General features: G+C 46.2%; 1 protein-coding gene across 1 annotated transcript in view; it reads right to left on the bottom strand.

Moving 5' to 3' along the window:
- Sh3rf3 (SH3 domain containing ring finger 3) overlaps positions 1 to 13849 on the bottom strand; it is a 335414-nt gene that overhangs the window by 36804 nt on the left and 284761 nt on the right. Inside the window, exon 8 of the mRNA XM_027948923.3 lies at positions 6937 to 7256. Coding sequence (XP_027804724.2) covers positions 6937 to 7256 — 320 coding nt within the window. The remainder of the gene's footprint in view (positions 1 to 6936; positions 7257 to 13849) is intronic.

Consider the following 13849-nt stretch of genomic DNA (forward strand, 5'->3'; position numbering starts at 1 on the left):
ACACCACCCTGACCTACTTACTCATGGTCTACTCCAGGCTGAGAGATCCATCACCATGAGTAAGAAGTGGCTGTCCTGTCTCAGGGAAGTGATACTCTGGCACATGCCCCATCCAAGGAAAGCTTGCCTGTATGGACAGCTGCAATTCATGCTTTTCAGATGGGTTCATTTTTAGCCTGGAAATTTCTCACCAGCACATGCCCCGGTCCTCATCTCTTAGCAGGCGGCTGAACTACAGGCGAGGGAGGAGCAGCTCTGAAGTCACCAGGGCTCCTACCCACATGGAGCTGACTCCAGGGCCTTCTGCCCAGCCAGGTTGCCAACATCGGTTCTGGGGACGATAGAGCTGCCAGCAGGCATGTGCCAGATGGATGTGGGCTCCCCCAGCCCACAGCGGACTGACTGCCACATGCCTCAGTGTGCAGCCACAGGGTTTCCAACAGTCCCACGGTCCCGGGAGCCCAGGGACGTCTCAGGTATCATCCTGCTGTGGCCAAGGCAACATGTGACAACCGCAGGGTCTCCATATGTTTGGGCCTGACCCACAAGCCAGCCAAGGACAAGTCCTCCCCCAAGATCAGAGTGAGGATTCTGCCAGAGGTACAATTCACTTCTGGAGCTCAGACACAGAACTGAGTCAACATTCCCAGCAGGGCACCCCCTGCCCTGGATGGGCTACGTTCACCCCACCAGAGAGAAGGCAGGAGCACAGATGTGGCTTCAAAGAAGTCTAGAAACATCTTGGCAGTTGCTGAGAAGTCAGGGGCAGCAGCCCCCTTCCCAGGCTGCACTGGGGAAAGAGTGAAGGTGGGATCCTACAGGTGAAGGCCTGCTTATTGCAGGAAGCCCCAAATTGAGAAAAACAAAAATCTATAAGCTAGTGATTCTTCACTACAATAAAAGCTGCTGGTTGTTCCAAAAAGCATCATCCTCAAGACTTCTTCAGATTAGACGTGCCTGGGCTTTTCTTAAAAATATGATCAAAATCCTATGGGATATGTGCCTTTTAGAAAAAAACTATGTCATGCATCACCGATACACAGGAGACATATTTCATACATACATGCATATGTCAACAAGTTCATCTGCAGACTCTTTTCCCACACCTTCCATGCCACTTGCAGGGCCCCACTGCTGTTGCTATGGTCACACTGCTGAGATCCAACTTGTTTCCCACGGTCTTAGTTATACAGGCCATGTCATCCACGTGGACTTGGTCAAGGGCTTCACTGAAGTTGAGTCTGACGTGGAACTGAAGGCTGACACCTCTGGTTCATTCCCCATCTCCAGGGCCGGCCAGCCTCATAGCTTCCTGCCAGCTACTACCCTGGATGGCTCCTTGTGGGACTCCCAGACAAGCCAGACCCACCTGGGGCCATGGCCTCATATGGACTGCGAGGCCACCAAGTCAGCACACTGAAGCCGAGATGGCCAAAACAGAAGAGTGAAGAGACCAGAGTTCTTGTGCCCACTCTGCTGCCAATGCTCTATGGCACCTGGCAGATCTTTCAACAACTCTGAGTCTCAAGAGCATCATGGAAAGTTGGATGTTAAATAAAAAGATCCTTAGAGGCTCTTTCCAGTTCTAATATTCTATTATTCTGTGAAACTGGAACTATTTTATCCATAAGCAGAAAGTTAACTTTCTTCTGGCCCATAAAGTAAAAAAAAAATCCCCATAAATCATAGAAGCAAACTTATGGCCAGCAGATTTTCCAGCTCTCCTTAGCCCACAAAGATCACCAGATGCTGGGCTCTGAACAAGGCACTCTTTAAAGGGTATGGACCAATGGTTTTGTGATTTTTTTGAAATCAGTTTTATATCAGGGTTCAGCACACATGATAGCATCAGTGATGATCTCTCCCCAGTACACTGGCACCTCCTGTGTGTGGTTATGTGTGCCGATCCATTCTAGCCTATTGCACTCTATCTGTCCTATCCAAAAGAAATCGAAAGCATTGGGCTAAATCTACTAGATGGGGCTTTTTCTTTCTTTCTTTTCTCTTCTTTCTTTCTTTTCTTTTCTTTTTTTTTTTGTTCCATGGATTAAATCCAGGAGCACCTAATTACTAAGCCACTTCCCCAGTCTAGTTTATTTTTTATTTTGAGTCAGGGTCTCACTAAGTTGTTTAGGGCCTCCCTAAGTTGCTGAGACAGGCTTTGAACTTTCAATCTTCTTGCCTCAGCCTCCTGAGTCTCTGGGATTACAGGTGTGTCTCACTGAGCCTGGCTAGACGGTTTGAAGAGGGCTGCTGTAGAGATCACCTCGTGGGAACACTGACACCAAGGAGACAGTTAAATAAACTTTAGGTGCTTAGCAGGAGAGCTGTCTCAGAATGGGGCACAGCTGCTGTAAGAGGAAGACTAAAAACAGCCAGGGGCTCAGATCAGAGAAGGCCAGGCACCTGACCCATGTCCTCTGATCGGGCCTGAATCCCATCTTCCTGCCCAACCCCAGATAGAACACAGGGCTGAGCAGTGGCAGGTAACCAGGACCTTCAGGAGGTGCTTTGCTCCTGCCACCTGCCCATGGACCCCTCACCTTAGGCTACATCCTCTGGCCTCTGGTCAGGCTGTCCCTTAGCAGGGAGGGTCTCCCACTTGTCCCCTGGGAAGACTTGCCTGTACCCTGTTGACCATGCATCTTCTTGCTGACCCTTTGTCCCCTGTTCTTAGGCCTGCAGCACTTTCCTGCAGTTGGCTGTTTACCAGTTACCTGAACAGTTACCTGGACTGGGCTCTGCCTTCCTCCGGGCCAGGGCTGTGCCTTCTATCACTGTAAGCCCCAGTGCCCTGTGCTCTTCCTGGCTTGTGTATGTTCCCTGCAGTAAACAGATGAGTGTGTGAGGGACCAATGAGTGTGAAGGGCCTCTAATTGGAGGTCAGGGACCCTGACTGTGGCCCCATAGGGGGGCACAAGCACCCTTCTCTTCTGGTGACTTTCCCCTGGACATCCTCTGAGGGATGATCAGTCCATCTGGTGCTGATGTGTCGGTGGGGACTCAAAACCAGAAAACTATCACTAATGGACCCAAAAGGTGGTATTTGATGGTTGTTTTTAAGAGTAAAAGAGTAACTTGTATCCTATATAGCCTCTTAAAAAGGTTTCCACTCTATGTTTTGTGGATACCATATAATTATTCCAAAAGTTTTATCCAGACCCTTCTTTAAAGGCACCAAGACCCTTGATGGGGAGACCACCAATGATGCCTACCTGCTGCAACTTCTGAAGACCATGACGCCCACATCCAGGTCTCCACACTCTGGGATCTTCCCCATGCCCTAGAGTGCCTCCAACCTCTCCAATCTGCGGACTACAAAGGAATCCAGACAGCCCCGAGGAACCCTACACTCAACAGTGACTCCAGGGGTCCGGTCCAGATTGACAGCTTCAGAAATGTCCCTCTGAGGTCACCCAGGACCACCCTGAGCAGACACATCTCCAAGCAGAACAGACTCCTGGTCAACCCAAATGAACCTGGATTTTGGAAGGGTCCCAAGTGCTGTCGAGAACGCTAAACATATCATCAGACAGTTATCAGAACTGTCTCCCTCCTAACCCCATTCTTAATCCACTCTCCACCATGGCACAGTTGCTCAAGGAGGTGTTGCAGGCTTGGTCTTCAGTGGATGGTAGGGCCCCTGGTGACCTGTGTACTTCTGGGGAAGCAAGAAGCTCTCTAGAAAGGAAACGCTGGTGGCCCAGTCACAGTGTAGCCCATCAGGGAGCAATGTGAGCAGGTAGGTAGGCATTTGGTACAACAGCATGGAAAGGCTCCTGCACATGATGGTAGATGTCCAGGTCCCAAAGGAGAGCTCTAGACCTGGACTAAGACTATAGAAAGAATTGCCACCCTGACAGCACTTGCATTGTCTTGAAGGACTCCATAACACATAGGCTCAAGCAGGGCTGAAAGGCCAGTCCCCAGGTGTAAAACAGCAGAATGTTGGCCTCCCAGGACCAACCTCCAAGAAACTCTACCACAGCAAAGAACACCATACAACATACAGCTGGGTCTGGGGTCTCTTGCTCTGCACACCCAGGGATGCCAGAGAATAAGCCCGCCATGCTCCTAGAAGACTACCCAGTTTCCTCTCTTATCCAAGGGCCCCATCAATCATAGGTTTCTCTCATTCACATGCTTAGAAGCACCTGGATGGAATTCCAGCAGGGCTTGGTGTTATGGAATTCCACACTGGCACTGAGGTCTGGTCTCAGTGAACAGCAGAGCTGGGAGCTCACTGTCTTTTCCTAAAGAAAATTTTTCAAGAGAAATAGCCTAGTAATAAGAGAGAGAGAGAGAGAGAGAGAGAGAGAGAGAGAGAGAGAGAGAAACAGTCTAGAGAACACCTCCAAATACATTTTGAAAGTCCTTTCATCATAATTTGGTACCTGCATGTCTAAAATGAACCACCAACAAAGATGTGAAACTGACCAGTATGTGCCCAAAGTCTGTCCAGATGTAGTCATGGGAGGACAGGGGGCTGCTTCAAGTCATGCCTGTCTCAGAACCTGGCTCCTCGCCTGTGCCTGCACCACTGGTTCATTTGCTTCTGATTAATGAATAGAATCTAAACCACCACGGTCACAGCTTTTTGCTACCAATGGCAACTGTGGATGCTTTGTGCCTTGCTGTAAAATAGAAAAAATTCACCAGGAAATACAGACGGGACAAACATTAGCAGGTGATCTTGTTGACCAGTGTTATTTCTGCTTGTCTGAGAGGTGAGAAAGGAAAAGTGCACATCTTTGGGGGAGAACCATTCACTTCTCTCCTGGGGCTGCTGAGCCTCTGAGCCGGTGCTCAGCTAGCCTCACACAGCCCAGACGACCTCCTACCTGGGGGCACGCCATGGCCCGCTCCCCATGTCGTCCTGAGTAGTGGCCTGGGCATTTCTGTTGCCAGAGATGGCTTAGGGACTACCGGAGGAAGAGGGTGCTCCATCACACGCAGGGTTACCCAGGAGCCTCATTTCGAGGGACACTTTGGGTATCTCCTGGACTCAGCTGCTCCCTGCTGAAGTAGGAGGACGGCTGGCAGAAGGTAGGGTGAAAGCAGAATACCTGGCAAGCGCCCCCAGGCATGTTGGCAGTGGTCCTGGTTGGCTTTCACTAGCTGTGCACTCGGGAGGGCAACTGCGGGGAACATGTCACCCTCTGTGTAGATTTCTACAAGCCTGACCCTGTGCCACAGAAACCCACTGGGTAGCAGCCATATTGAAGCCAGGCCGACCTGCTTCCTGAACTAGAGGGAATCCTGAGGCCAAGAAGCAGAAATGTTTATAGAACTCTTATGACCCTTGACTTTCTAAGACTGGCCCCTGTTCCCTGGTTTTCTTTCTCAGCAGCTCAGAAGGCCAGAAGATCGCCTCTTTGGGAAGCTGTCCAGTGAAAGGGCAGGACTGCACCCGCCACCTCTACCTCCCAGTGACACCCAGCTGCACCTCAGCACAAGGGCTGTGAGGAGGAAGGGAACTGATTTTCAAACAGATATGGGCACAAAACACAGAGCAATCATGTCACTTCTTGTTGGGTGCCTGTTAGTCTCAAGTAGGTAGGAGCTTTACCAGCCGAGAGCGTAGCCTCGGTTGGTCATAACGAGGCCTCTTCCAAACCACTCAGCGTGGGAGTGACCACAGTTCTGGGCCAGATGAGATGGGAGATGCTGAGGCCCTTTGGAGTGTGGGGTGGTCCATCTCCACAGCTCACCCAGGTTCCTGCTGAGGTCTGCCTCCAGGAACATGGGTCAGAGAGTCCATGCTGAGTTCTAATGTCCCTGAGAGAGAAGTGGGTGCTGTCACGCACCCTCTGATATCCTGGGTGCATATGCAAACACGCCAACACGCCCTCATTCAAAGACTGATTTTACATGGAAAGGCTTTAAGAGAATGTGGGATAATCAAGAGAGAAGGAACAGTTGTTCACACATCAAGAATACACAGAGTGGTTCCCTGCCGAGAGCTGGACCTGCTGTCCAATACAGCCACAGCAGCAGGTGGGCCCTGAGCACTGCAGAACAGCTCACTGGGTTTCACACAGGCTTTCAAAACTTAATGTGGGAAAAAAAGAGTAAAATATCTCATCAATAGTTTTTTTTTTTTAATGTAGATTATATGTTGGAACAAAAATATTTTGAGAACTCTGTTTTATAGAATATGCTACCAGATGGATTTCACCTTTTAATTTTATTTTAAATTAATTTTACTTTTCAAAAGCACGGCTACTAGACAATTTTTAATTTTATTTGTAACTTGTATTATGTTTCTGCTGAACAGCACGGATTTAGAAATGTGGATTCTAATCCTGGCCAGTCCAGGGTCTAGCTGGCTGGCCACAGGGTCCAATGCATTCAGATTTTATGAACTCAACTCAGCTTTCTTTGTAGCTAAAAAAAAAAAAAAATAGCTGAAAATTCTGTCCACGTCAAATATCAGGTTGCCATCATCTTGACTTTCTTATTTCTCCTTCTCCTTTAGGCCTGTCCCATATGGTTGAACAGGTTGTGGACTACACAAGAATGAAAGGGTGGGGGGGGGGGCTGTTCACACTGCATACATGCGGATTTATATACTTATTACTATATTATCCCAGCGCATGAAAATAAGTATCTTGTTCTAAGGAGATGGGTACATTAAACTTATTTTCAACAGAAGAAACTAAGGAACACATGACAGCGAGTAGGGAGACATCATTTTCTGATTTGTGTGAAACTGTAGATAGTTTGTGTTGGCCCTGCCAGAATGCCAGATTCCACTCCAGCCAGCTGCTCTCCTGGTTTGGACTCCCTCTGTCACATGTCGGGGGTGCATCGATGGGCAAGAACCTGGGCACACACTCAAGCCTCAATTGTCCAAGGTGCCGCTGGCATCCGGCGCAAAGGGTTCCGATAACCAGCTGGACCAGGCCCAGGGCTGGCTCAGGAAGGACCACTTACCTTTTCATTTTTCTTGTCATCTGGCTTGCATCCTGTGTTGGTAGGGCTGGACGTGGACAGGCCACAGATGGGCCCTCCTCCTGCCTCCCCGTTGAGGTTGGCGGCGCTAACGTTGGGAGGTGTGATGGCTGATGCTGCTGACGTGAGGGGGATGGCCGGCCGAGGGCACATCTGCATCGGGGGCTGCTGGCTGTGCTGTGGGGACACCACCATGCGGGGCCTGAGGCTGGTGGCGGGCAGGCGGGATGGAGAGCTCTGAGTGCGCAGGGGTGACACGGTGGCAGTAGGTCGGTCCTGGGCCTGGGCTGAGGGGTGGGCAGCTGGAGCATGAGGTTGGAGAGACAGTGGATTGAAAGGTCAGTGTGCAGCCTGCTGTGCAATTGCAATCCACCCCCAGGCTGGACCTCCAAGTGCTCTGAGATCCTCCCAGACCTGGCCACCAACACAAATCTCTCCCTCACAGAAGGAGAAACTGAGGCTGAGCAACTCTAAAAATGCATTTCTATTTTCCTAAAGCCTGAATTGATCAGCGGGCTCTGCTATTGCTGAAAACAGTCTTTCCCTTGGGAGAGTCAATATCACTTTTCCAAGGTTCCTGTGCACAAGGGCACATTCCCAGTTTTCTATGAAGTGCTTTGTATCAGTCTGTTTTCCATCACTATAGCAAAACACCTGAGGTTGGGCTTATTTAGCTTTAAGGGTTCAAGGGCATGGAGCCTACCACATCATCTTGGCTCTGGTGAGCACCTCATAACAGATGACATCACAGTGGTGAGTGACATCACAATAATAAGAGTGAGTACAGGAGGGAGAGGTCTCATGGCAAGACAGGAGACTAGATTGAAGGGAGATGCTGGGCTTGCTCTTTCTATAACACTTTCTCAGAACTCACTCAGGAGCCATGAGAATTGCCTGATTCCGTCAAGGGTGCATACGCTCCCTATGACCTAAAGAAGTCCCATGAGGCCCCACCTCTTAAAGGATCTACCACTTCAACCGAGGATCAAGCTTCCAACATGTGAACCATTGGGGAACAAACCACATTCAAACTGTGACAGATCCATGTCCTCTGAAGAGTTTGAAAAACATTCTGGTTAAAATGATCATAAAACTATTAGACCAGAAATCCTGCACCTACTAGAAGAAAATGTAGGCCCAACACTTCAACATGTCAGCTCGGGAACTGACTTCTTTGAAGTCTTCCTTAAAGACTCCCAAAGCACAAGAAGTGAAATCAAGAATCAATAAATGGGACGGCATCAAACTAAAATGCTTTTCCACAGCAAAGGAAACAATCAAGAACGTGAAGAGACAGCCTACAGAATGGGAGAAAATCTTTGCCACCCACACCTCCAATAAAATGTTAATTTCCAAGATATACAAAGAACTCAAAAAGCTTAACAAAGAAACACCCAATAACCCCATCAATAAATGGGCAAAGAACTGAATAGCGCTTCTCAGGAAAAGAAATGCAAATGATCAACAAATATATGAAAAATGTTCACCATCTCTAGCAATTAGAGAAATGCAAGCTAAAACTACACTGAGATTTCATCTCACACCAATCAGAAAGGCAACTATCAAGAACACAAGCAATGGATGTAAGGCAGGCAGAGCCCAGAGAAAGATGGGGCTGTCGTAGAGGCTAGACCCAACTGCCATGTTAGGGTGGTGGATGAAGAAGCTTTAGAAGGAGCTTTGGAGAAGGGTAAAGCCAGCATTAATTTGTGGCTGGTGTACATAACTTCAGCCAAACAAAAACTTCTCAGAAATAAAACAGGCAGGTCAGGAATGGATGAGGAGCAGAGGTAGAATAGGAACCACGGGAAACTGCAAAAGAAAGGTAAAAGGAGATGCTCAAAACCCAGACACCAGCAGAATGTGTCCCTGTCACCTAAGGAACCAGAAAAGGGTAGACCTGGCAGACCTGAACAAGAAGTGATGGCAGAGAGCTAGAGAAGAAGGTGCCCAGAAGGATCCATGTTTACCCAACCTGCGGCGGGCCAACCCAAACCTGCTATGGGGTTGTGAGTCTTTGTCATTTACTGAGGTCATGTCAAGGACAAGAGGCCAGAAATGGGATCAGAAAGCCTCAAAACGCTGCCCAGTTTAGTCCTGCCTGTCATTTCCACAACCTAGGACTCCAGATCATGAAGCCAAGTTCAGCCTGACTGGCGGTACACACAAAGACCTGGTTTACAATAAATACGGTGCTGAGCTTCTTGGAATCTGTCAAAATTGACTCACAGCCCTTCTGTCGGAGCCACCGCTTCCTCTGCAATTAACTTGAACTGGGTGATCTGTGCTGCCCAATTCCTAAGATACTTACTTAAAACTATAACTACTTCATAGATTTTTGGCGCCCTTGTTTCTGCTTAGGATAATTCTCAAAAGATTGAGACAGGCTATTCAGAAAAGTTACCAAAGAAGGACAAAAATCTGAGAAGTTTTGGTTCTTGAGTGGATTGAAATAAGGAAAAACAAATGCTGAAACTGAAAGTCATTATGAAGAGTTTGGCAGCATCACAGTGGAAATGACACAGACTGATCTCACAGCAGGGTCTCTGGATTTGAATTTTGAGCCATGGCTTAAAGCTCTGGGAACTTGGGCAAGTCACTTCACCTCTCTTTTCTGTCATTTTTTTCATCTGTCATATGGAGATGACTATGCCCCATAAAGATGTTGTAAGGGATTAAGGTGAGAAGCACCTCACAGACTAGAAATAAAGAACTAGTAAGATTAGATGTATGTGAACATATTTGCAAACTGCAAAGAACTGCACAAGTATAAATAACTATAAAGAGTGAAAACCTAATAAAAATTTTAATATACTTCAAAAAAAAAAGAATGCAAGTAACAATAAATGTTGGTGAGTATGTGGGGAAAAGGGGTACACACTCACACATTGCTGGTGCAACCACTGTGGAAAGCAGTATGAAGACTTCTCAAAAAACCTGGAATGGAACTTTGAACCAGTTATCCCGCTGTTTGATATATATTCAAAGTATTTAAAATCAGCTACTATAAGCAGCCACATCAATGTTTATAGCAGCTGAGCTATGGAACAGACCTAAATCCCTTCAATAGATGAATGGATAAAGAAAATGTGAAATATATACACCATGGAATATTACTCAGCCACATTTGCTGGTAAATGGATGGATCTGAAGACTATAATGAAGGCCAGTCGCAAAAAACTGAAGGTCAAATGTTTGCTCTGATATGTGGATACTAATAGGGATTGGAGGGAAAGAGTAGACGTTCACTGGATCAGACTAAGGGGAATGGAGGGAAGGGAGAGGTGATGGGAATAGGAAGGACCGTGGAATGAATCTGACTTAACTTTCCTATGAACATATATGAATAGATCACAGTGAATCTCACCATCGTGTGCATCCACAAGACTGCGACCCCAATTAGAATAAGATATAGTCTGTGCTTGCATAAATATATCAAAATAGAATGTACTGTTATGTATAACTAAAAACTAATAAAAATTAATACAAAAATCCAATCTTTTCAAAACGACAGCAACAAAAACCCTGGCGCCTGTGGAAGCATCTTGGAGAAGCTTCCCTGTGGATCATTAAACACTGCTGCGCCTAAGCTGGCCACAGTCCACAGCCTGACCAGTAAGTCCTGACCCCAGAACTGGCCAGCCCAGTCCTTGGTTTCCAGGCTGGGCACTGGACTTGCTGAGCAGGAGCCTAGAGTGAGAGAGAGCTTTGCTCCTGACGATCACAAGAGGAAAGCCGGAGATATTCCCTCCTAGTGCAGACTTAAGGCAAAGCTATCCATGCCGCCATCTGCCTGCATAAGAATTTCTGGATTTATGACTTGGAGTCTGGCAACTGAGAATGCACCTTAAAGATGAGAATAACATTTGCAAAAGTCTTCCATTTGCAAAGTTAAGGGTCTACCTAAACACAGCCACATATTCACATTAATCCTGCTATGATTTGTGCTCCATTTAATTGAAAAGTTGTCTATTAGATACAGATGAGAATATGGGAAGAGAATGACAGTCACCAGGGGAATAGTGAACTGTGACTTGGGCTGTCCCAGCAGAGACATCGCCTTATGCCAAGCCCTCCAGCTTGTACCAGACAACTCTGATCCAGTGGATTTTGCATTTTTTTGCCAGACAAAAATTATATGTCACGCTGTGGTTATTGGTTACCACCAACATTTGTGGCATTCCTGGCTTTAGAAGATGGAAAAATACACACAATACAAATATTCTCAGCCCCCAAATATGCCTTGAATGCTGAATACACTTGTAAATTCTTTAGCCTCCAGCGGATGTGAAGCCACTCCACACCACATAGGACCCTCCATCTGCGAGCCGGGACCTTCTTCAGCGCACCCTGTGGGAAGAGCTCACGAGATCTAACCATGTGATGGTAGATTCTCTGGGGCTAGAGACAGCCCTCCTCTGTTTCTACAGGGTGAAATAGAAAAAGGTTGATTTTATGGGTTTTTTATTTATTATTAGTTATTTGAGGTTTCAGATGGGTGGAAACCCATAGTGTTTGTGCCCTCATGCAACATGACCCTCATCTAAGAGGAAGAGGGGGTCAGACAATTTGGAGAATCTATGAAGCCACTGGGGTCACTTAATCACCCTTGACTTGGAAGGCAGCCTTGAGAGATTGATTTGCTTCTGCCCAGCCGTGCACTCTCCTTCACCCCACCTCGCAGTCCTGGAACACAAATAATGCCCGTCAGGGAAGCACAATTGCCCTGTGGGCTCATGAGATCAGTCTCCAGGGCCGCTCGAGGGTCTCCTGCCCAAGGGCTCTGCACAGTTCTCTACTTTAGACTAGCTTCTGCAAGACTGTCCCCATCCTCTTGCTAAACCTGACCCAAGTATGAGAGTGTTCCAGAAAGTTCTCAGCCTGCCTCTAGGTCATCTCTCCAACCCCCATCTCCTAATACTCTCCCCTCAGCCTCTCTGGTCTCCTGGCCACTCCTCACTATAGGCTCAACTCAGAGTCTTGTACTGCTGTCCCTGTTCCACACACCACTCTTGCCCCCAGAGATCTGCGAGGAGGGGGCCCACTCCAGTGTTTCAGTTCAGCTCAGATCCCCTCTTCTAAAGAGACAATCCCAAACAGCCAACTGCATGGGTATGAACTGCCCCTCTGCAACCTCCATCTCTCTTGTTCTAGTTTTTCTTCTCTTCCAAGATGCTTAGCTCCTCTTAACAATCTATATAATTTACTTATAATATGCTGATTGTGCACTGCCTGTCTCTCCCCACTACGATGTTAGGTCTATGAGGATGGGGACAACAATTGTTTAATTCATGGATATAATGCATTCCACACCCCTGGAATGATGCCTGACATATAGTAGGTGCTCAATTCAATTGTTGAATGAATAAGTGAAGGGAAAAGGGAATCCCAGATAAGAAAAGGGAATCCCAGATAAAACATTATCACAGATCTCATAGAAGTGCACCATTGGAGTAGTACTCTTCATGAGCAAGATAGGCATGCTCATAACACTGGTTGGAAGAAAGAATAATTCTGGAATCCACTGATGGTTGGAGGGATTTACTTTTGATTTCACCTGCTCTGTGCCCCCCCCCACCCCGCCCCAGCCTTGGGCCCACTTAGACTACTATTGCACTGGTGATCTTACTAGTTAGTGATGTCAAAGCAGCCTATGCTATCTTTGAAGAGTCAAACCTATAGGTAAAGGTTATTGGAGAAAATGCTATTCTATAGCCTGTTTTCCCTTTTCCTCCGCTTTTTAAACCCTAAGGATGTATGCTTCAGTAACTAAGGTCCCCTGGATCCCATTGTCCCTCACTCAATTCCCTGTTCTGTCCCTAGTCCTTGGGACTGTGCTTGACTTCCAGTAAATATTAGTTGAATGAATAAATAACCTACTTTGCCATTAACTTTGCCCTTTCTTCATTTTCAGGGATGAAATGGAATACTGGCCATAGCTACCATGACTTCAGGTCAACATGACTCACAACTGACCCTCAACCCTCCTTTCAGTTTATACTTTGTGTGTGAGGATTTGAACCCCTCCTCAATTTTGGAGATTTCTCTAATTTTTTCTTTGAACCTTCTCTCTCTCCTAGCTGCACAAATTATTTTCTATTTTTGGAAGTCCTGCAAGAAGTAGTCTGACACTCCTCAATCCTTCCTTCATGTGCATAATTTTTCATCTCTGATCTGTGTTCCAGATAGATTCCTTTGTATGACTTTCCAATACCACTAACTGGGTGGGAACTTGATTAGTACTCCATTGAATCTATGGGTCAAGTTTTAGAGAATAAACATAAACAACATTAAGTCTTCTCATCCACAAAATATATCTTCCTACTTCTTTAGATCTTCTTTCATTTCTCTTAGCAATGTTTTGTAGCTTTCTTCTTTATCTTTGGTCAGATTTATCCCTAAGTAATTTCTATTTTTTGATGCTATTAAATTTGGTATAGGTTTTTTAAATGTTGTCTTCTAATTATTCATTAATAGTACAGCAATTCCTTGGTATTCATGGGGGATTGGTTTCAGCACCCCACATGGATATCAAGATTGCAAATGCTCAAGTTCTTTAGAAAAATGATATAGTATTTACAAAGAGCCTGCACACATCCTACCATATACTTACAATTAGTTTACTTATGGTACCTAATACAATGAAAATGCTATGTAACTGAAGATGCTATGTTATACTCTATTGTTTAGAGGAATGATGTCAAAAAATATCTGTACATGTTCAGTAAAGATACAATTTTTTAAACAAATGTTTTTTGTTAAATATCTTCCTGTACTATTGAAAAAAATCATTATTTTTATTTTTTAGTTTGTTAATAAGGTGAATTACATTGACTGATAAATGCTAATCCAATCTCACATTCCTGAAATAAACCTTACTTGATTCATCATTTTT

Source organism: Marmota flaviventris, chromosome 14 (genome assembly GCF_047511675.1).
Source record: "Marmota flaviventris isolate mMarFla1 chromosome 14, mMarFla1.hap1, whole genome shotgun sequence".
Taxonomy (NCBI): domain Eukaryota; kingdom Metazoa; phylum Chordata; class Mammalia; order Rodentia; family Sciuridae; genus Marmota; species Marmota flaviventris.